Here is a 21,294-nt window from a genome sequence, read left to right as displayed (position 1 = left end):
TTCAAAGGCTCCGATGCGCTTTCGTTGCGCTGAAGGTACTGGCGGTGTTATTTCGGTGACATGTAGCTACCACAGGATACAGGCCGTGTACAACATTAATGCAGGCTGTTCACTGGTGAACTACTGTCTGCAGATGAAAAGAAGAATTCCGCCGGCGTAGGTGTTGGCAAGCGAAATCGGCGGTCGCTTACCAAACAACTGCCGCTGGCGAACCTTTTGATACGTCAGCTCTTAACGCGTTACAGTGATGGTTCCAGAATACGCTTCAAATGCCGAGACGCATTAGACGTTCGGTGTCATCGGAACATGTTCACCCCACGAAAAGGCAAAATCACGCTCCCGTCCGAAAATGAAACATTAAAAAAATTGACAGACGATTACAGCAGACCGCAATGTGAAATTTGAGCGCAGCTCTTCACATGCCACCTGCTACCGCTGGCGGGTGGCGTGTTACACTGCTAGCCATCCTCCGGGATCTTCCCGTGGCAGCCACCATCCGGTTGTCCACTCCTCCGCTCTCGCCGTGGCAGGAGGCGTTTCGGTTTGGTTTGGTTTATGGTGTTTAACGTCCCAAAGCGACTCAGGCTATGAGAGACGCCGTGGTGGAGGGCTCCGGAAATTTCGACCACCTGGGGTTCTTTAACGTGCACTGACATCGCACAGTACACGGGCCTCTAGAATTTCTCCTCCATCGAAATTCAACCACCGCGGCCGGGATCGAACCCGCGTCTTTCGGGTCAGCAGCCGAGCACCATAACCACTGAGCCACCGCGGTAGGCTGGAGGCGTTTCGCTCTGCTACTACCTGCCAAGGTTGTCAGGCGACATGTTATACGCCGACTACGCCGACAACGACGGCTACGACATGGAATCCACGAACGGGCGCCAAACAGCTGCGATCTAAAATTAACAAATTTTGGCCTGCTCCGCCTACACCTAGGGCCATGTTTTACGAACATTAAATTGTCGATTTCTTCTTTCACTCATTTATTATGGGCAGTTCTAGCCTGTTACGTTTGGTGCCACAGCTGTTGTTCACTTTCTGAGCGTTTACGGATTACGTCAGCCTCCCGCGCCTCGTGCCTTTCCTTGTCTAACTGATATCTCGTTTTACACGTTTACAGTCGTCGCAAATAGCTGTCCAGAACAATGGGATGGATTCGATTTGCTCTTCCTTCTATGAGAAATTTCGCTTAATAGAGACTAAATATCTACAGAGGATGGACGACCACATAACATACACAATGGCGCTAATGGAAGAACATGTGTTAGCGAAAAGTTTGGAAAAGAGGCTTCATGCCACATTAGGAACGAAACCAGACTGCAAATAAAGTAGTATCAAGAGAAAGAAAGCTCAACAGGACTAAAAAGTGCGGCGAGCGTCAAAAAAAAAACTAAATCAACGCGTCATTTAATCGCATCAAGAAGTACAGAAAACAAATTATGGACGCCTTCTGGCTTCACACTGACCAAAAATTGCGGAAAAGGGGAAGAGAGAGTTTAGAAAAGTTAATCACACCAGCTTTTCTTTTTTGACTTTCTAACTCGTGGCGCTAATGGCGTCGCGTCACCAGAACGGGGTTTTCTTCTCATTTTTTTTTGGTTAATCTTCAATCTTGTATGCTAAATTAACCGGAAAAGCAATGCATCCAGCTTCTCCATTTGGGGAAATTGATGGCTGCGCTTCCCTTCCACGCGATGCATAAAGAACTTGACGCTGCGATAGCTTACGCCAGCTAATTAAGTTTAAGCAGAGAAGACTGAACTGAGGTTTGTGCGGTTCTAGGCTCTGTAAATATCACGCTCCAGTGGAACGTAGGGTGAAGGCAAAATATATGAAAAATAAGTATTATTTCCATTAAAAATTTTCATTAAAGCTACAATAAACAGCAAATTTTTTTTATAAAAACGTTCGTAAATATTTCTTAGCAAATGATTACACCAAAGATCAATTGGCTACTTTATTAGGAATAAGTTAAAATTACCAAATTAATGACGTTTCGCTTCTTTCAAACGAGTGCACAAGTTCGCACAAGCGTTGGGTACACGAAAGCATTCGGGTTGCAGAGGACAACGTAGTCGAGAAAAGCGCAGAGTGTATGTTCAGACTAAAAGAGGGTTGTATATGGTGTATCCGATATAACAGCACATCAACTTCGAAACACCCTGGTGAAAACAGCCCAGAAAACACCGATAGGCAGGGAAAAGCAGGGCACTACTATAGTGCCTACGCAATTTTCTGCCTCTTGAAGTTTCTTTTTTTTTCACCCTACTCTTCCGAATGTTCAACAAGCTGTGACTCTTCAAATTTGAATCTCGAACAACGTGCCTCAAAAGCAGCCCGTATTACACATATCTCCTTCGAGATCAGGAAAACACACTAATTCGAAGAGGTGCCACAATATACACTTCGTTTTTTTTTTGTATTTCGGAAGTGCCAATTTGTTTTTTTAATGCCGTAAAATACTTCTTTTCCTGTCTTGCCTACAAAATTGGGTCCGCGGACTCAATACCATGATTGTATGACAATTTTCTTTTTGCTGCGCTGCAAATACCTCAGCCTCTATCAATAACATTCGAAACCGACATGGGCGCTGTGCATATGCCATTGCGACGTGTGAAATTGTTTCCCGCATAATTTTTTTTTCATTTCTCGATTAAAAAACTGTCGGCGTCCCTCGTAGCCTAAGTTGCTTCGGAACGTTAAACCCTAATAAACCAAAAAACTGTCCGGCCTCTATTCCAAAATGACAGCGGTTATTTCGTGTTCTTGTTCTCTGAGAAACATAAAGTATCTGTTTTTTCTTGGAATGAGCCTAATCAACCAAAGCAGGAACTGAGAAAAACGCGAAAATTTGTTACCCTTAGGCATTGTAACGCTGCCCAAAAGATTACATGATATTTTTTTACGTTGCGGCAAGAGCCTCAGATCCACAATTAACGAAAAATTGTGTTCATAGTCTAGGCGATACTTGGATGTAATTATGGGATCTGACTAATTTGATATGAAGCACTGGAGTCGGTTCAATTTTGTTCCGTGCACCTTATTTCTACAGAAGTACTATCGCGCTCAATATGAGTTGCAACGCGCGGTCATCGACCGGGGCTCGTTCCGTGGTGTGCCTCCTCCAAACAGCCGCTCGGAATTCTGGGAGAAACTGCTGTTCCAGGAAACAATAGCAGCCCCGCTCAGGAAAAAGTTTCTCCCAGAATTCCGAGCGACTGTTTGGAGGAGGCACACCACGGAACGAGCCCCGGTCGATGACCGCGCGTTGCAACTCATATTGAGCTCGATAGTACATGCTAGCTTATAATTACAAATAACGTACAGAAAGGGTCGCGATCTGATTTCGTCACCAAAAGCATTACAACACTCGCTAATAGGCGCACTGCCATGCTTCACCTGCTCTACTGATTATTAATGGAGAGCAGGTTTTTTCTCCCGGCTAAATAAGCAGACTTCTTCGCAAAATTCCAAACGCTCTTTTTCATGAGTACGACTGAAAGGAGTAACGAAATAGGCAAGTCCTTCATTACCTTGCCATGACCTGCAAAAGTGCTTCACAACAAGGCTGCTTACGTCTCTCACCTTGAGTTCGTTAAGGCAGTGTGCGTACACACCTCGAACTGCTGCGGTGCTTGCGCAAGCCTATTTCCCCTCTTTGGGACAGATGCGAAATTTGACACAGAAACCTCACAGTGGGGTTGAGTTCATTTGAAATTGAATTTGAAATTGAATTTGAAATTGAATTTGAAAGCCCCTTCCAGTTTTTTTTTTATGTAAAAAAACCTTTGTTTCGACAGTCTTGAAAGGCCAGTTCGAGAGAGCCTTTTTTGTGTGTTTACATTTTCGCAAGCGGCCTATTCTTAATTTTTCGGGGTCCTGGTTTAGTTGGTCATCGCCTGAGAAGTGATCTTTTACAGATCTCCTTATATCCGTCGGAATACATGGGCCTAGTTCCGGTAAAACGAAAAACGTTGACGAAACATGCGTAACAGACCGAGCTATCAGGCGACAACTATCAAGGAGGCTACGATGTTGGCTTAATCACATGGTGTCTGAAGTCCTGACCTATTGGCTGACTGTATTTGGCTCATTGGGACCCACACAGCAGGAGGATCTGGCTCATTTTCGATTTGAAATGACATTTGCGCGCAAGGTTTCGCGGCGTTATTGGGCCCATTCTTGCGTGATCGGTTTTTCAGAATAAAGTTTACTAGATGTGCTTGAAATTGCAATTAATTTGACTTAGTTTAGGTTTCTTGATTTGACTCATTTCGAGAAACAAAAAGCCCTTCAATTATGAAAGGGCCTCAAAAAACGTTCGCTTGTGATACACTCACGTTACACTTGCGTCCCAGTCGAAAAAGAGGAGAGTGCATCCGGTGATCGTCACCATGGTGAAATTCGGTTCTAATGAAAGGCGATCAGGAGTAAAGCTACGCCTCGTAGCAGAATCGCACGCACACACACGCAAAAAATCAGTTTAGCCTTACAGTTTTCTGCATCAAACGATCGACACTGAATCTTATGGCGGCGTTGCATGCAGGCTGCTCCATTAACGGTCGCGTATGACGCAAAAAAGATACAAATGTTTTCGTTAGCTTTTTTTTATCTCTCGTATTGCGTAGTCATTTACAGCTCGAGCACTGCAGCCCAGGTCGCAAACCCGACAGGCTCGTCACGTACCATCAGCGCTTAATAATAAGGCGTTATAACTGCGCACCAAAACGTGTGACCTCACTGCATCTTTTTGTCCTTCGAAGAACGAAAAGAACACGCCCTTTGACTGCAATCCTGTGCGTCGGTTTTATGAGGCAGGGAAAAAAAGAAGAAGCCGGCGCGTATTTCAACGAAGCGCTGAAACAAAACGAAAGAAAAGGCCACCGTCTCTATGTAGGACGCAGAGCGATGCGACACGCACTTACGTCGGTTCCCATACTATGCGCGCAAAGTACACGAGGACGCGATAGTGAGTACCTACGGATGAAAAGAAGCAAATCAACGCAGAGTTAGTTCAGCATATTTTGTGTCATGAGATAGCTTAGTTTCAACGCACTGTGCTCCGTAAAAGCGCGTTCAATTTTTAAAGCGAAAGCTTTACTACTTGCACTTTCAGCCTTTGGCGTGGCGCGGCGGTGCCACCACCACCGGCGCCTAACGCCTGCGCTCTCCGCTCGGAGCGCAACAGGTGGTTTGTGAAGTCACGCCGAAGAGAAGGGCGAACGACTCGCGCCGTCGCAAGCCGCGGCGGTGCCACAACGGCGTGGCCTCCGCGATCGAAGCGCGCTTTTAAGGCGGAAGCCTTTAATGCCTCATCGTTGTAAGCAGGAGCTGTCGACATAAATGTCACGCTTTTTAATTGGTCTAAACGGTCGTGACGTCACAGTGCGCGAATTTCAAACGGGGCCAATTGTACTTTGCCTACTAACCATGCACGAAATTCAGGCTCATCCACTCATTTCGTGCATGGTTAGTAGGCAAAGTACAATTGGCCCCGTTTGAAATTCGCGCACTGTGACGTCACGACCGTTTAGACCGTTTAGCGGTGGGAGACCGTGCTGGCTAGCTCTGACCCCAGAACGCAAGTTTTGGCGGTGGAGTGGGCTGACAAAGTCGTCGAGGGCTATGTACTCTCGACCACTTAACGCGACCTCTTGCCAAGCTCTTCCCGGCGAATATAATGTTTTACAATCAATACTAACCATGCAACCAATTATAGGGATCGTTCAGTGTTGCTCCAAGTAAGTTTGACTGAGTTTAATTAATTCCCTACTTAACCAATTAGTCGAACCTTTCTAGTCAGACCAGATAAATAAATAAAACCCAGTAAGAAATTTGCCGACCTTGCGAATCGAACCCCGGTCTCCGGAGTGCGAGTCGAGCACGCTACCACTCCGCCATGCCAGCTCGATGGTTTGGAATGAACAAAGGTGCGTCTAGTGAATACGGTGTCTTCACCGTATTCTCCCGTTCACTCCCATCTTCCTCCCTCCCCGTTACGGCGAGGTTTAGGTGTCCACCGAGATATGAGAGACAGATACATTTCCTTTCCTCAAAAACCAATTCACCGACGAGCAAGGCGTATTTGTCCGCGTTTCAGATTGACCCAAGTTGTCGTGACGTCACCGCGCGCGAAATTTGACGGGTGTCCACCGAAATATGTGAGACAGTTACTGCGCAACTTCCCTTCCTCAAATACAATTTTCGACTAGTGTCTACTGAGATATGTGAGACAGTTAATGAGTAATTTCCTTTCCTCAAATACAATTTTCATTTTGTTCATTACGGCCCCTCTTTCTTCTTTCACTCACACTTCCTCCCTTCCTGTACGGTGCGGCTCAGGTGTCCACCGAGATGACAGAGAATTACAGACCATTTCCTTTCCTCAAAAAGCGTTGCGTTCGAAGGGCAACGCAGCGCGCCGAACAGGTGGTGGCGTTCTTTGGACTCCGTGGCAGCGCTACAACACGCTGTCGCGTTCCACTCCTAAAGGCGAAGCTTAAGCGTCATTAATTGGCAGTTAATTAATGTACCAACAAAATGTGCAGTGAACAATCGCGTAGCAGAATGGAGCACTCAGGCTTTCGCCTTTCACCACTTCAGCCGCTAAAGTTCCTCGTAATTTTTTTTATTTCCTCTCACATCTCACAGCAGTTACTGCGCAATAAGAACAAAAAAAAAACATGACCCCCCCCCCCCCCCCACCTACTCCTCCCCACCCCCTCCGACATCCCACCCTTTCGCCATCGCCACTTTTCACTGCTGGTCGCTTGGTAACGTGCACGTTGAAGTGAAGCATGCCGGGTAGCACAACCAGAGCAGAGAAAGAAACAACAGAGAAAGGAAACGAGGGAAGAGTCGTCGGTGATTGTTTTCAATGTTTCTTCTGCTATTCAGAAGGGGGTTCGGGAGGTAAAACAGAGGAAAACGCAACTTCAGAACAGAACCAAACAGTTACAGTTATACAAATAAACGAAGAAAGGTCATAGCGAAAACGGCCCAGCCCCTGGCAACAACGTCTTGGTAAATATTAAACAAGGTTGGGGGGGGGGGGGGGGGAAGAGGGGGGGGTGGCTTGGTGTACGGCTTCCCACCGGCACGTTGTTGCCTCTGCAAAACGCCGCACATTCCTTTTCGACGGCAGCCATTTCACGATTCGAGAGTCGAATACCTTTTCTCCCATGGGGTCATTTTTCATTCCCGTCCCCGAGTCGCCCGTCGTTTCCAAACGCGAAGTACGCCTCATTTGTTTTTGCAGTTCCGAGCCGCGCTCACTGCTCCTGCGCGCGTGCTAGCTTTCCGCCGTGTTTGCTTTTCCCTCTCTCGTTAAATGCGCAAACAAAAGATCCAGGGGCAGGGGGGGGGGGGGGGGGGGGGGAGTGCTGATTTGGCGAAATCGAGAAATTCGGAAGTGCGCCTATATTTTACTCGTCGGTGGCAGATAATATTCAGGAATTCTTTTGCGCCGTTCTCGCGCTGAGATAGCGTAAAATGCGAAAACCATGCCCGCCTACACCTTCCGGGGAGAAAGGAATCTGCTGCCTTTCGCGCTGCTGCAAAGCAAAATTTACGCTGGCATGCTTTCCCTGTCTTTGCGCTTGAGCTTTTTTTTTTATTTTGCTTGAGAAGCCTTTTTCGCACTTCACGAGGAAAGCAAGCAGCGGAAGGCGTTCGTTCAGCTGACCGAAACTAATGTTTTTCAGCTGGACCACAGCGCCAAGCAAGAAGTTATATATGGCTCGTCCAGAGTCTCGAATTTTTTTTTTTTTCGCTAGATTTACCTTTTTCGCGCTGGTGCGACAATGCGTCAAACAGGCACTCAGTTACGGGACGGAGTGGAGCTTTGGGTGTGCAGCTTCAGGGCACCGTCTCCTGGACGCGTTTTTCATGGCGAATTATTTTCCCGTTTCATTCTGTTGCCCTTTTTACCGTTTCATTCTGTCGGGCTCCTTCCAATTCGCAGCTGCGATCTGTGACGTCATGAATGAAAAGCAAACAAGCAACGCCATTTGCCCGCTCAGGTATCGAAGGCGGGGCTCAACAATCGTACGAAAGGAAAAGAAAGAATGGGGAGAAGAACCGCCCCGAAATACAGCCCCTGGACGCGCATAATCCTCTTTTAGAGAATTTCGGCATACTCGCAGTTCATGCACGAGCAGCTTTGGCGCACCTTCTTACCCAAAGTGATGCAGCTAATGAGCTTGCTGCGAATTTAAACTGTTACTTAACCGCAGGCACGTTGAAACTTCTAGCAGGAGTGTTCTGTCGGGAGCAAAAGGCGTGTAATTCGAGCGTGCTTCGAATAAGCTACATTGCAGCGCTTGGTCGACGCCGTTTTAGATAAGCAAAAGCTCGACGGACCGAAATGAGGAAGATAAAAAGGCTCCCCACTTCGACCGTCCCGACACCAGGCGCGTCAGTTACGAGGGTCTGCGTGCAGTTTAGTCAAGACTGGACTGGTATACGCCACTTTTGCTCCTGGCAGTGTAGTACAGGCCTCTTCGGTACGGGAAAAACGGAAAGCGGACAGTAGGCAACATACAGGCCTAGAAGTCGTAGCCGAACCAATTAAAAAGAGAGAGAGAGACACATGACGAGAATTACAGATGCGCCTCAATTATTTCTACTTACACGCATAACTCTCTTTAAAGTAAAGTGTTCACAACCAGGCTCATTAAAATGCCCGGAGAGTGCGCGCTAGTAGCCCTCGTACGATGAATTCGCCGTCGTATTAAAATATGCCCCCAGGCAGGAGGTGATGAGTAGTTACAGATTCGAGGTCCCGGACGTAGCTTCTGTTTCAAAATGTTATGAACATACAGGCAGACAATGTGGAACGCGAGCAGGACAGCGCTGAATATTAGCAACTGGACGTACTTACCAGGACCTTTGGCGCCGCCTTGAACGAGGCGACCTAATCTGAAGATGACCGCCCTCTCGTACTCCTGCACAATCTGCAAGAAAACACAAAACGAAGACGATTAAAATGCACGACTAGACGATGCAAACCAGGGCTATAGTAGTCGACGGCAATGAATCATTAAAAAAGAGCAATGAATAAAAATTTGGTACGGTTTAATCGTAGTTAAACCGAGTAGACGTGCGGAAGCATGTGTTTAGCTTGATTGGTTCATGATTTTGCTTTGATGGGTCGTCGGCACGTCTGGAGACGACATTAGACTCAGATTAAGCTCTGATCGAGGTTAAGCTGATCCGATCTGTTCGCGCCGCAGATGGGAGTTGATGAAGACGACGACGCGCAATGCAAAGCGCGAGAGAGTGTTGCAGTTTAGAAACGCCCAGCCTGTGTCTTGGCCACTCCCACGAAGTGTGTATGTGCCATCTTTATTTAAGGCGAACCAACCACACGAGGCGTGTTCGGCCTTAATAAATCAAAGCGGCCCTGACAAGGTCACTGGGGTATAAAACCAAGTTTTTTTTTTTTTTGCGGAACCAGGTGGAAATTCGAAGACTTACAGTATATGGGAGTTCTCTTGTATAAATATCGTAATAGTGGGCCTCACCGGGATTCTCAGATCTCGCTAGTTAGGCGACAAACCAAAGCTTGGATGGTAAGGAACTCTCTATTTGCACGAGCACAAGTTTGCAATATCTTCTTGCGGAAGCATGTGTTTAGCTTAATTGTTCATGATTTTGATTTGATGGGTCGTCGGGAAATCTGGCGACGACATTAGACTCAGATTAAGCTCTGATCGAGGTTCAGCTGATCTGATCTGTTCGCGCCGCAGATGGAAGTTGATGAAGACGACGATGTGCAGTGCAAAGAAAATTGAACCATTCCATATGTTGCATTCAAATTTGCACATAATGCCGTCCTCCCATCTTCGATCTCCCTGCTAACAGGTCCCCTTTCGTTGCGTCGTCCAATCTGTCAGCCTATACCCTATTAATACTCCTTTACCTCTAAAACTCTTGATCATTCAAACAGTTCATCGCCTGTGTCTTGGCCACTCCCCCGTAGTGGGTATGTGCCATTCTACTTGAGGCCAACCAACCAACCAACCAAAAAGTACCGTCAAGGCTACTGTAGTCAAGGCATAGAATTTTTGCGACCGCTGTGTGGCGCTCTCAGTGGGAGCCAATTTGTTTCTCCCTCTGGAGGCTGGTGGGACTGGTGTTCAGCAGTTGTTTGTTCATAAGATTGCTTCAGGGTTTTTCCTTTTTAAAACAGCAAACCATCCCTTCCTCCTAGCTGTACTTAACTGATGATTAAGTGCTTGTTTGCTATTCTGTTTGCACTCACTGTTGATAGGAGTGAGGGACTTTGTTAGGGGTTTCTTAAAGAAGCCGCCGAGACGTTCTATTTTCTCAACCCACGGTTTTGCTTGTATTATTTCCTATGAGTCTATCTAGAAGACAGATGAAAAAAGTTCTGATTGAGGCGTTGTTTCCTGTACCGATGTATTAGCAGCCTTAACTATCCATTCTAGACAACAGTGTATTAAAGCAGGTGCAACGGATATGTGTTCAATCGGCCGCAAATACTCTTATTCAGACGTCAAACTTACCTATCAAAACGCGGCTTCGTGAAAAAGGGACTTTTGTGCCACGTTTTGTGAGCTGTAGCTTGTGCCAGCAGCCAGAAAGTGTTGATCGTTGCTTTGTGTTTTGTCGTGATGCCGTGTTATTTGGGGGCATTCTTCGACGGACTGACAAAAAGGACGTTGAGATGACGCCGTATGTTATAAGATTTTTGGCTACAATGGAAGGTTCTATGGCTCCATGTGATCTTCTAGTGTCCATTGCACTGTTTGGCCTGTGGAAGAGCCGCCTGAGAGATCGCCACGAAGACCCGTCACGTTCATCGAAGTCTCTGTTCAGAGAGCACTGTTCTAATGTGCGAGGGGTAAATGCTGTACAGGATCGACCTCCTGCCTGGCTGCATTTATTTGATGCATGCGTGTGTCTCCCGGAATACTGATGCGCGGGAAAAGTGCGAGCAGGATGGTGGTGTGACTGTGTATGCCGGGTTGCAGGATGCGACCAGGTTAAGTCGGCCCTGAAGCCTGTCAGGGTGGGCGCACTTCCATGCGATAGCCTAGTGCTCTCGCGCCGCGTCCTGCGAAGCTGATCTGTTCACGCCGCCAGGGGTTCGACTCCAAGTCACGGATATTTATTTGATTGCTTTTTAACTTAACATAACGTTGCTGTTGCTCAGCTACGGTACAAGACACAGCGAAACAAGATTCATGGTCGGTGTTGGTAAGCGTATGAGTTCTTTCGCACCAAAAGTCAATTCCTTTAGACTAACATGTCGTAGGAATACGAAGGTCGTCAGTTTTATATCTGTGTCGGTATTCGTGTCAGATGTAGAACGAAGTTAAAATTTCACTGTGCGCCATGTCGGAGTGCAAGCCTTCTAAATTTGTTTTTTGTTGTACTCAATGTTGAAAGACGTTTTGAAGAATGCATGCTTCTGTAAAGTCCGCTTCCAGCAGCGTAGCAATCACCTTGAAGTTGCTCTTACTGTGACGATTTTGCATCAACAACGCCACATCATATAAGCTGTTCGAAATGGCTATTCTACATTCGCGTTTGAACACGGCATGCGCCGAGAAGCGTTTGTATATATTCTTTTTTAAGCGCACAATTTCCTATGGGCAGGAAAAGTGTACGGGCTACGTGTTGACGAGAAAAATTATTGAATAGCTTTGCGACGCGACCCAGTCGCCAAACAGCGGATGGAGCCCGCCTTTCCCTTCATACCCAGTATAAATTTAAGTGGGTAGGATGGTTTGACTGCACCGAAATAATTCCCTTTTTTTCTGGAACATCGCACCCCGTAAACGCTTGCTTCCGACAGCACTTCGATCGCAAAAGGCCGGCTATACAAAAAAAAAAAGAAAACAAGACCAGTGCATCAACTTCAAGGCATGGTGGGCGTCTTTGCATCCCGAAGTTTATTGGTGAAGCCCAGAAGTATAGCACACGCCTACCCCCCTGCAGGAGATGGTTGGCAGTGGTTTCTAGCACCCGCATGGAGACAATGTGCTATAGACTCGGACAATATCAGCCCGCCAGGCCTGCTCCTGGGCTGTTTCGGAGACTATCAAGAGGACCCCAGAATTTTTAAGCTCGGCGCTGGGAATCCTATACCAGCATCCAGCACAGCGGGGCTAGGCAAAGACTCCAATGGTGCGATAATTTTTTAACAGGACCGTACTTTTTGCGTTTTGGTAGGCAAATAAAGATGCAATTGCAATGCAATGGGGCTCTACACATTGCTTCTCGCAGTTTTTGCACATACACGATAAATTCGGGTTAATAAAAAGCCAGCGAGTAAAGCGTAGTGACTTGTAGAGTTCAAAAACGTTCCGTAGTTCGAACGTAAGACTCGCCTGAATATTAGCATACACGAGTTTTCGATGTTTTATCAGTTATAATCAAGCTTCCCTCTTTTCTAGGTTTCTACGTGGCAGAGATCTGCAGCTACAGAGAATAACAAGTATAATTAGACGCATACACGAGTTGATGGAAAACTGTGAGGCGGACACAGGGGTTATGTTGAGGCAGAATGATGTTGGAGAATGCTGTCTTCAAATATAGTTGCATGGAACGGGAGCAAAAATAAGAGCAATAAAACAGAGCAGCGCAAATGCCACAGGGCGACACAATGCTGTGATCTATATTTATCGGCAAGCGCACTTTAAACAGACGTGGAAAGATTTCAAAGCCAAAGAACAAGGGCTGCCGCGCACAAAGGCGTCAGGAACCCCGCTGCCCACGTTGGCTTTGACGCCTTTTGCACGCGTGCTTTCCTCACGAAATGACAACTTCCTGCCTAAAAAAAAGAGAATAAGAGAAGGCAAGCCGGGAATTTTGTACGCACTCAACTGCCGAAATAATTTAGTTGTTAGAATGGACTGAGCTAGAGCACAGGATAAAGAAAAGACCAGGTTAGCTGAAAGTTGGAAGTGCACACGCAAAGAAAATATTGTCCCCTTATTTATTTCTCTTGGGCTAAAATAATTTTTTCTTTTTTATTTGAGCTAGCCGGTTGAGAACAACTTTGTCCCTTTGATCCCCTTCCTTTTCAAGAAAGAATTCTCGTCCTCCAGCTTCTTAGCCGATGAAAAGACCTTTCAGTGTCGCTGAGAAAGAAGGTGCCGTTTCTTGCTTTATAGGAGCCCGAATAACATACGGCAAAAGATAGTGGTACACACGTCCAGTATGGCATTGGCACAGGACACATCTTCTGCTGTAACGGCCACTACGACAAAACTATGCGCAAGGAATTCGAGCAAGGAACAGCAGCATAATGAACTGCGTCAGTGCACGAGTACAGTGGCCGATGTTATGTCCTTAGAAGGGTTGTTTTGTAGGCCAGTTGGTGATCCATACTTCAAGAAATGCTTCGGCACGGCAGACAAGTACAAAACGTAGAAAACACACCACAGAGCGCCAACGGCGCTCTGCGGTGTGTTTTCTACGTTTTGTCCTTGTCTGCCGCGCCGAAGCATTTCTTGAAGAATGCTATGTCCCTAGTTCCGGGGCTGAGCCCAGCAAAGAGGGAGTCAGCACATCCGTACTTGTTCACTTGTGTTCACGTCGTATGTGCTTCAACGTATGGCAGCATGCTCGTGTGTGTGCATGCTTCAGTCAACGGCACGTTAGTAGAACGGAAAGTGCGACATTTAGTGGCGCTGGATGCTATTGAACTCAATAAAAAAAAGAAAACAAAAATATGGCCACTACAGTTTAAAACCCAACTGGGACATTTGCTGCAAAAACGATACGGCTGGTTTAATCCAGGCGTTTTTTTGTTTATTTTGTCCTATTTGCACTATGCGGACAGGGAAGGTTCTTTGGGCAAGAGAACTTCCACACTATGTGCCTTTGAGGCTAATCTCGATTTCGCGAAAGTGAACTTCATCTAGGACCTAATTTTTATTCTCCCATACGAGGTATAGAGAAATGCTTTCACGGGGCCAACACTATTCGCAAGCAAAACATGTTGTATTCGAAGAAGAAAAAGTGAGCCTTTGGGTGATGTAACGACTCGGTCGTTTTTTGTCTGTTTCTTAAATGAATGCCAAGAATCGCAACATTTAAAAAGGTTAAAATTTCTTGTTTAAAGCTGTGTCGCCTCACAACGAACAGAGATATGAATATTTAATATACACTTCATAGATACAGTGGATCCCACAATCACACAAAGGTAGAGCATCCTCGCATGCATAAGGACGGTGGCTCGAATCCTGGCACCCTCACAGTTCTGCTAAGGAAAGGAAAAAAATTGGCACAGACACTTAAGATAGCTTACGTCTGAAAGGCATTAGCCTGGCCGCTTACTTTGTGACCGCAGTTGCCGCCCTCTGCGGCGCGATGTAGCCTGATGCAGCGCAGCTGGCAGTTTTACCTCTGCATGGCTCTACGGCTATATCTCATTAGCAATATGGATGAGATAGTTAAATTAGCCGAAGAGTTTTACACCAATCTATACAGTGGCCAATATAATCAGAATGTTAATGAGAGAGGCAGTCGAGCACAGCAACGCATCATCCCGCCAGTAACGGAAGAGGAAATAAAAAATGCTTAGGAGAAATGAAAAAGGGGAAAGCAGTTGGTGAGAACCAGATAACGGCAGATCTCTTGAAGGACATAGGGGAGATTGTGCTACAAAAACTAGCCACCCTTATACGCAATGACTTATGACCTCACGCGTACTAGATGCTTGCAACAACGCTAAAATTATCTTAATTCTTAAGAAACGAGATGTGAAGGACTCGAAAAATTACAGGCCCATCAGCTTACTGTTCGTTTCTTACAAGGTATTTGCTAAGGTAATCGCAAATCGAATCACGACAAACTTAGGCTTCAATCAACCAAATGATCAGGCAGGCTTTCGTAAAGGATACTCGACAATAGACAATATTCACACTATAGTCCAGGCGATAGAGAAATGCGCAAAACATAACCAACCCCTATATATAGCGTCAATTGATTACGAGAAAGTACTGGACTCAGTGGCAACCTCAGCAGACCTGCAGGCACTGCGGAATCAGGGTGCAGAAGAGTCTGATATGAAAATACTGGAAGAATAAGAATCCGGCGGAGCGCATCTGGCAGGTTCTCTCCGATCATGAATGGCAGTGTGCCAATATCCCTCAAGAAGAAAGTATACAACAGCTGTATCTTACCGGTACTCACCTATGGGGCAGAAATGTTGAGGCCAACGAAAAGGGTTCAGCTGAAGTTGAAGACAACGCAACGAGGTATGGAAAGAAAAATTATAAATGTAATGTAAAGAGACCGGAAGCGGGCAGAATGGGTGAGGGAACAAAGGCGGGTTAATGACATCTTAGTCGAAGTCAAGAGGAAGAAATGGGCTTGCGCAGGGCATGTAATGCAAATGACAGATGACCGCTGGTCCTTAAGGGTAACGGAGTGGATTCTAAGAGAAGGAAAGCGCAGCAGGGGGCGGCAGAAAGGTGGGGGGATGAGATTAAGAAGTCTGCGGGGATACGGTGGCCGCAGCTATCACAGGACAGGGTTAATTGGAGAGACATGGGAGGGGCCTTTGCCCTGCAGTGCGCGTAGTAAGGCTGATGATGATGATGTGCACACAGGACTTGGCCACCCCGGTGTAGTACTTAGACGCCGCCTCCTATATGAATACACTAATTAACCATCGGGCCCCAGTCCCCAGCGGCTGTGAAGCAACTGACCAAGGCGGCGGTTAGACGTGCGACGCAGCGGACGGAGCTAAATATCTGTTGATCCGAAAAGGCCGCAATAGGAAACTAAATTGGGTGACGTTTAACGCTAGAGCCTTATCAAGAGGCTAGCACAGCAGTGCTGTTCGAGGAAGGACATAGGTTAGTGGGAGCGGTCAGGAGTACACAGTGCTAAAGGGAAATCACCTACTATGCTATCGTGGCATATCATACAGGCGAAAGGTAGGTGGAGGATTCCTGGACAGTAAGCATAAAGCTTGCAACAGAGAGGAATTCTACAGCGTTAAAGAGAAGGTGGCAGCCACTGTAACTAATTTTAGTGAGAGGTACAGTGTGAACGTTGTACACTGCTACGTAGTACATACATCCAGTAATGATGAAGAGATTGTCTAAAGGTCCTATGAAGAGGTGGAATCGCCACTGATTGAAGTAAAAACGCAACACAGTACTGATGGGCGACTTCAGTGCCGAGGTAGGCAAGAAGCATACAGGAAACCAGGCAGTGGGAGACTATGGCACAGGTTTCTAGGAATAGCAGGAGGGAGTTGGAAGAGTTCGCAGAACGCAAAATTTTCCGGATCATAAACACCTTCTTCCGTAAACTGGAGAATCGAAAGTTGACTTGGAAGATTCCGAACTGCGAAACTTAAAATTAATTAGACTTCCGTACTGTTGCCTGCTTTTTCAGCTTTTTGTTAAAATAAAGTTTAGAGGAACTTTCATTCCTGGAGTCAGCTGCGGCGGCAAGGGAAGATCGGGGCTCGGCTGTATTGTTGTCTCTGCCGCGTCGGCCTCGGTATGCTATTCGCGGGACTCAGTTCACCGCTTTTAGCTCTGCCGTTTTTCACTGCCCACTGGCGGCGTATACATAATCTACATGCTTTGTGCTGCACCTAAGGAGAAGTGGCGCGAAGGGGCCCAGTCGAGTTTCATATTCTCGAGGTATTTGGCTGGTCTCGATTTCAACGAAAATATGGCTACACAGCTAAGCTTACTTTCTTTCGCCATTATCACGGCATGGACTCTCGAAACTGCAGATTTACTTGTTACGAAGTGCCGCCACAGATGCTGTTATTCCGTCCGAAGTTGTCACATGCAAGTTTCGTTGGTCTGTTTTCAGCGCGCGTCTTCGTTCTCTCCGACTGGTGCTCTGGGATTTTCCGTGTGGAGAAGCTTGCGTTTGCCAGAAATTTCTTTCTGAGGTTGTTGCTGTGCTTGGAGCGAGCAAGTACCACTCACACAGCCGCTTTGAGATGACGCTGAACGGATGTTGTGGAATCTGGTGGTTGATAAGCATGGCGGACGCATATTTCAGGATTGCTTTAGCTTACGTCATTCCAAGCGATGTATATCCCTTACTAGCGCGCTCGGAGGACAGAGCTTAAGACAAGTGAAAGTCCCGGCGAGTCGGTAACTTCTATCACGTCATGACTGCTGTTCATGCATACAATAAACATGCAATAGAGCTATTTTAAAGAGCCCACTAACGCCGGCGAGCGGCTTGAGAAAGAACATGGTGGAAGTGGAAGCTGTCGGCGACGCGAAGTTTGCCGATACTTTTCTTTTTAAACCTATAAAGGAGGTTAATATCAACTGCTGGACCATTTCGTTGCGATATAGAACTATACAGCTGTAAAAAATAAGAACTGGAAAATCGTGAAGCTCCGCAGCGCAACGCTTTAAACTTAGCGAAAGCAATGCATCTCGGCATCCAAGAGCTTCGTGCGGCTGGCGCCGATCGGCGTTACGTTCAGCAGAGTGCACGGCGGGCCACCATCTAGTCAGATAAGTAAAACTACGTTCTGATGCATAAAATTATCATAGATGGTAGCGCCCGTACAAGACGGCTACAAACGACACGCCAGCGCAGAAATCTGCTTACAAGTACTGGTTTCCAGTCCGCACCATGCTTCTTCGACTACCCTCGGATGTCACCTTAACGAGTAACAACGCGTGTCAGATAACCGTAGAACGGTCTGATAAAAGGAAAATGTGAGCAGTGATCCTCAGCACACAACCACGTACGATAGCTGATACAGCGCGTCAACGACGGAAGCGAAGGAGACATAAACAAGTGTTCAATACGCGACGCCGGCGCTACCCGCAGTCCACCGGGCCGCGCGCGCCGACAGATGGCGACTGGTGTCGAGAATATAAAAGCGCATCTGCAGCCTGCGTGCGAGGGTAAAAAAAAACCTGGTCTATAGCTTACGTATCAACAACGTTCGACTGAGAACAGCGTTGGACTCAAACAGCCTCCGCCGCCGCGGTGGCTCAGCTGTTATGGTGCTCGGCTACTGTCCCGAAAGACGCGGGTTCGATCCCGGCCGCGGCGGCTAGAATTTCTTTGGAGGAGAAATTCTAGAGGCCCGTGTACTGTGCGATGTCAGTGCACGTTAAAGAACCCAAGGTGGACGAAATTTCCGGAGCCCTCCACTACGGCGTCTCTCATAGCCTTAGTCGCTTTGGGACGTTAAACCCCATAAACCATAAACCACCAACCAAACAGCCTCCTTTTACTTTCCCCACCGCTTTGATGTCGCATTACTCAAGGTGAATGCATTCCACGTGCTCAGGTGCTCGTATAGATATCGGAATCTTTCTGCGCACGTACGGACCGTGGTCGCGGCCCCCAAATCAGCATGCAGTTCGCCGCTGCGCCACTGAGTGAAAAGCAGGATTCCAGCTTTGAAAACAATGTGTCTGGCAGGCCCAGCATTCCAGCAGAGGCGAGGAGTTTTGTCCCCACAGGTGTCTTCGAAAACGATACCACCAATAAATGCTACAGCAATGGCTGGGCGTCTCTCAAGCTGTCGAAGTGGATCCCATAATCAGAATGCGACACAACGTCGATGTGCGCGACTGCACGATCCCGAAGTTTGAAAGGAAACGGCGATTCACGTAGCGTCCCACCGTGGTGGCTTAGTGGTTACCGCGCTCGGCTGCTGACCCAAAAGACGCGGGTTCGATCCCAGCCGCGGTGGCCGAATTTCGATGAAGGCGAAATTCTAGAGGCCTGTGTACTGTGCAATGTCAGTGCACTTTAACGAACCCCACGCGGTTGAAATTTCCGAAGCCCTTCACTACGGCGTCCCTCATAGTCTGAGTTGCTTTGGGACGTTAAACCGCAACAAACCAATAAACCACCAAACCGATTCACGTAGCGGCTGAGAACAGATACGTGTTGGAGCAGTTAAACCATATAAAAGGACGCACTATACCAGGGAGAGAATAGCGTAGAACAAAAACTGGAATAAGAACTGCAGTTTTCGTTGAGAAGCAGAGTGCCAACTAATCTTACCACGCATGAGCCATTCTCAACGCAAACGAGTACCATAGTTGTTCCTTATCAAATAGTTATAATTGTTTAAGAAAATGAGGTGGCACCCTGACGCGAGGACACATGCGTTTCTTTGTCTCTAAAGCCTTTAAAATTTCAGGCGCCTTTTCTGTTACTGCGCGGATAAAACTGAGACTTTAAAAAGCTGTAAGATGAAACGCAAGGCGGCTGTCTTCCCGAAAGGTGATTTTTTTTTCGCGCTCACGCACTCTGTCATGCAACGACTGGCCTGTCTGACCTGTGCACACTTCCACACAGTTGAGCCTAACCATCTAATCTATTATTCCTTCCGTGGTGTGGGGCACCGATTGGTTCCAGGGCTTTCGTGGTGCACGGTGCACACGGCGCACGGTGCGAAACCCGGTGCACACACGAAAAAAACAAAACAGCGTTAGTGGACCTCAACAAACACCACTATACTAACACCTCTTCTCTACGAGGTCTTTTTGTTCTTTTGGGCACCCTCTGCTGTCACGTTACGATTTGAATGCTCCCTGCGGAGACGTTTACCGATGTACCCTCATAGCATGCGCTACCCGCTTCGCAAAATGGCCCCTCCGGCTACCGGTGCGGCGAGCTCCACAGCGTTCGAGCGTAAAAAAAGATCCAGGAGCAGTACGCTCACGCAGGTGTGCAAGCCACGCAAACGTTCTGCCAATCCTGCGTGCCGTGCGTGTGTGGTTTTCAATGAAGATGGGCGCATGCTCGTCTGCCCGTGGGCGCATGCCTTGGTGGAGAAGCTTCGAAGTTGACAGGCCTATACCCGAGCAGCCTTTGGTGGTCCAGCACGTAAAGCTTGCGTGTATTCGAAAGCGAGCCGCTATTACCACTCGCGAAACGGACGAAGAGCGACAACATCCGCTTCAACGATTGTTCCGCCCAGTCGGGAATTTTTTTCATGCGGAAATAGCGTTGCAAGTACCAATAGTGATTAGCTCGAGCTACAGTTCCAGCCCCAGCAACGCTTCACGACGTCACTGCGAGCAAAGCGAACGAGACCTGTTGGCAAAACGTACCAATCGCTCCATTCCAGTCGTGTTCCCAGGAAGAATATTTGCGGTTTCTTGACATTATAATCACTTTGTTGAGAGAGATGGACAGAGAGCTCTTTAATGAAAAAAAAAAGAGATTTTAGCCGGCGTGCATATTCGCTGACATGATACTCTGCGTAGCGGAGGGAATAGGGGAGTCATGAAGGAAGAAGGGTGCTAGAAAAGAGTACGGTCATTGGAGAGGGTTGCAACGCTACAGTTTACTGAATGATAACTTCTTTGGATAAGACCGAAGTCAAGTTCTGTGTCTGTACAGCGGGCAATTTATAGTTTGTCTTAAACACCAATAGCGTCTAAAGAGGTAAATAAGAACATCCTTGCACGTCACTGCTGTCTGTAGCAGCCTAAAGGACCTAATATAGAGTCCACTGTGAGTGGCACTTGGGTGACGGACTACATGAATTGTTCATAGTGCCCACGTTCGTTGGCGTGCGCTGGACATGCGAAGAGAATATGAAGCACAGTCTCAATTGAGCCGCAGTTGTCCCAAAACGGGCCATGTGCTTGCTTGGAAAGGTATTTTAGACTGTTCGTAAAGGCAACATTAAGACGAAGGCGATGATAAATTGTTTCTAGATGACGTGGAAGCCCGAGTGGTAGTCTTGATTCTAACTGTGGGTCGATGGAATGGAGAAAGTGGTGATAATGACTTGGTAAATTCCAGGGGTGGTTCTTTTCATCCTGGGTATATTTTTTGCGAATTCATAAGCATCTGATTTTGTGAAGAAGATGCGCTTATAGTTTCGACGCTGTAGACCTTTTCGGGCCGGTTCATCTGGTCTCTCGTTGGCCAGGATGCCGCACTGAGCTGGAATCCACTGAAAAATTACACAGTGGCCTTCAGTAGGTTACACAAGGTTTGTAGCGCTCCTTGCGAGTCCGTGAAGATTACACAGAGTCCTGGGTTATGGCGCCGGATATAGGAGACAGGTTCTTTTAGTTCCGTATAGCTCTGCTGTGATGGAGGATGTCCTACGCTCTAGTCGCAATGGAAGCATTTGGCCTGATGAGGGCACATAAATGCCGCATAATGAGGAGTCGTGAGAAGTTGAGCCATCAGTGGAGATCTGTGTGTCTTGCGAATACTGCCCAGCTAAGTAGTTCAGAGCACCTTGTATCATCGCAGCCTGCGGCATGCCGTCCTTCGCAGTGACACCCGGTAAGAACTGTTCGATTACAAGAGGTGAGAGAGCCCAAGGAG

General features: G+C 47.3%; 1 protein-coding gene across 2 annotated transcripts in view; it reads right to left on the bottom strand.

The window, feature by feature from the left end:
* Positions 1-21,294, bottom strand: part of LOC149354669 (mechanosensory protein 2-like) — a 381,157-nt gene that overhangs the window by 86,513 nt on the left and 273,350 nt on the right. For both annotated transcript variants that reach the window (XM_089583450.1, XM_089583451.1), the window contains one exon: positions 8,885-8,957. In XM_089583450.1, coding sequence (XP_089439576.1) covers positions 8,885-8,957 — 73 coding nt within the window. The remainder of the gene's footprint in view (positions 1-8,884; positions 8,958-21,294) is intronic.

This window comes from Amblyomma mixtum, chromosome 3 (genome assembly GCF_055824585.1).
Source record: "Amblyomma mixtum isolate Tamu chromosome 3, ASM5582458v1, whole genome shotgun sequence".
In the NCBI taxonomy this organism is placed as follows: Eukaryota; Metazoa; Arthropoda; class Arachnida; order Ixodida; family Ixodidae; genus Amblyomma; species Amblyomma mixtum.
The sequence above is the reverse complement of the archived record's forward strand: the minus strand, read 5'-3'. Positions and strand labels throughout refer to the sequence as shown.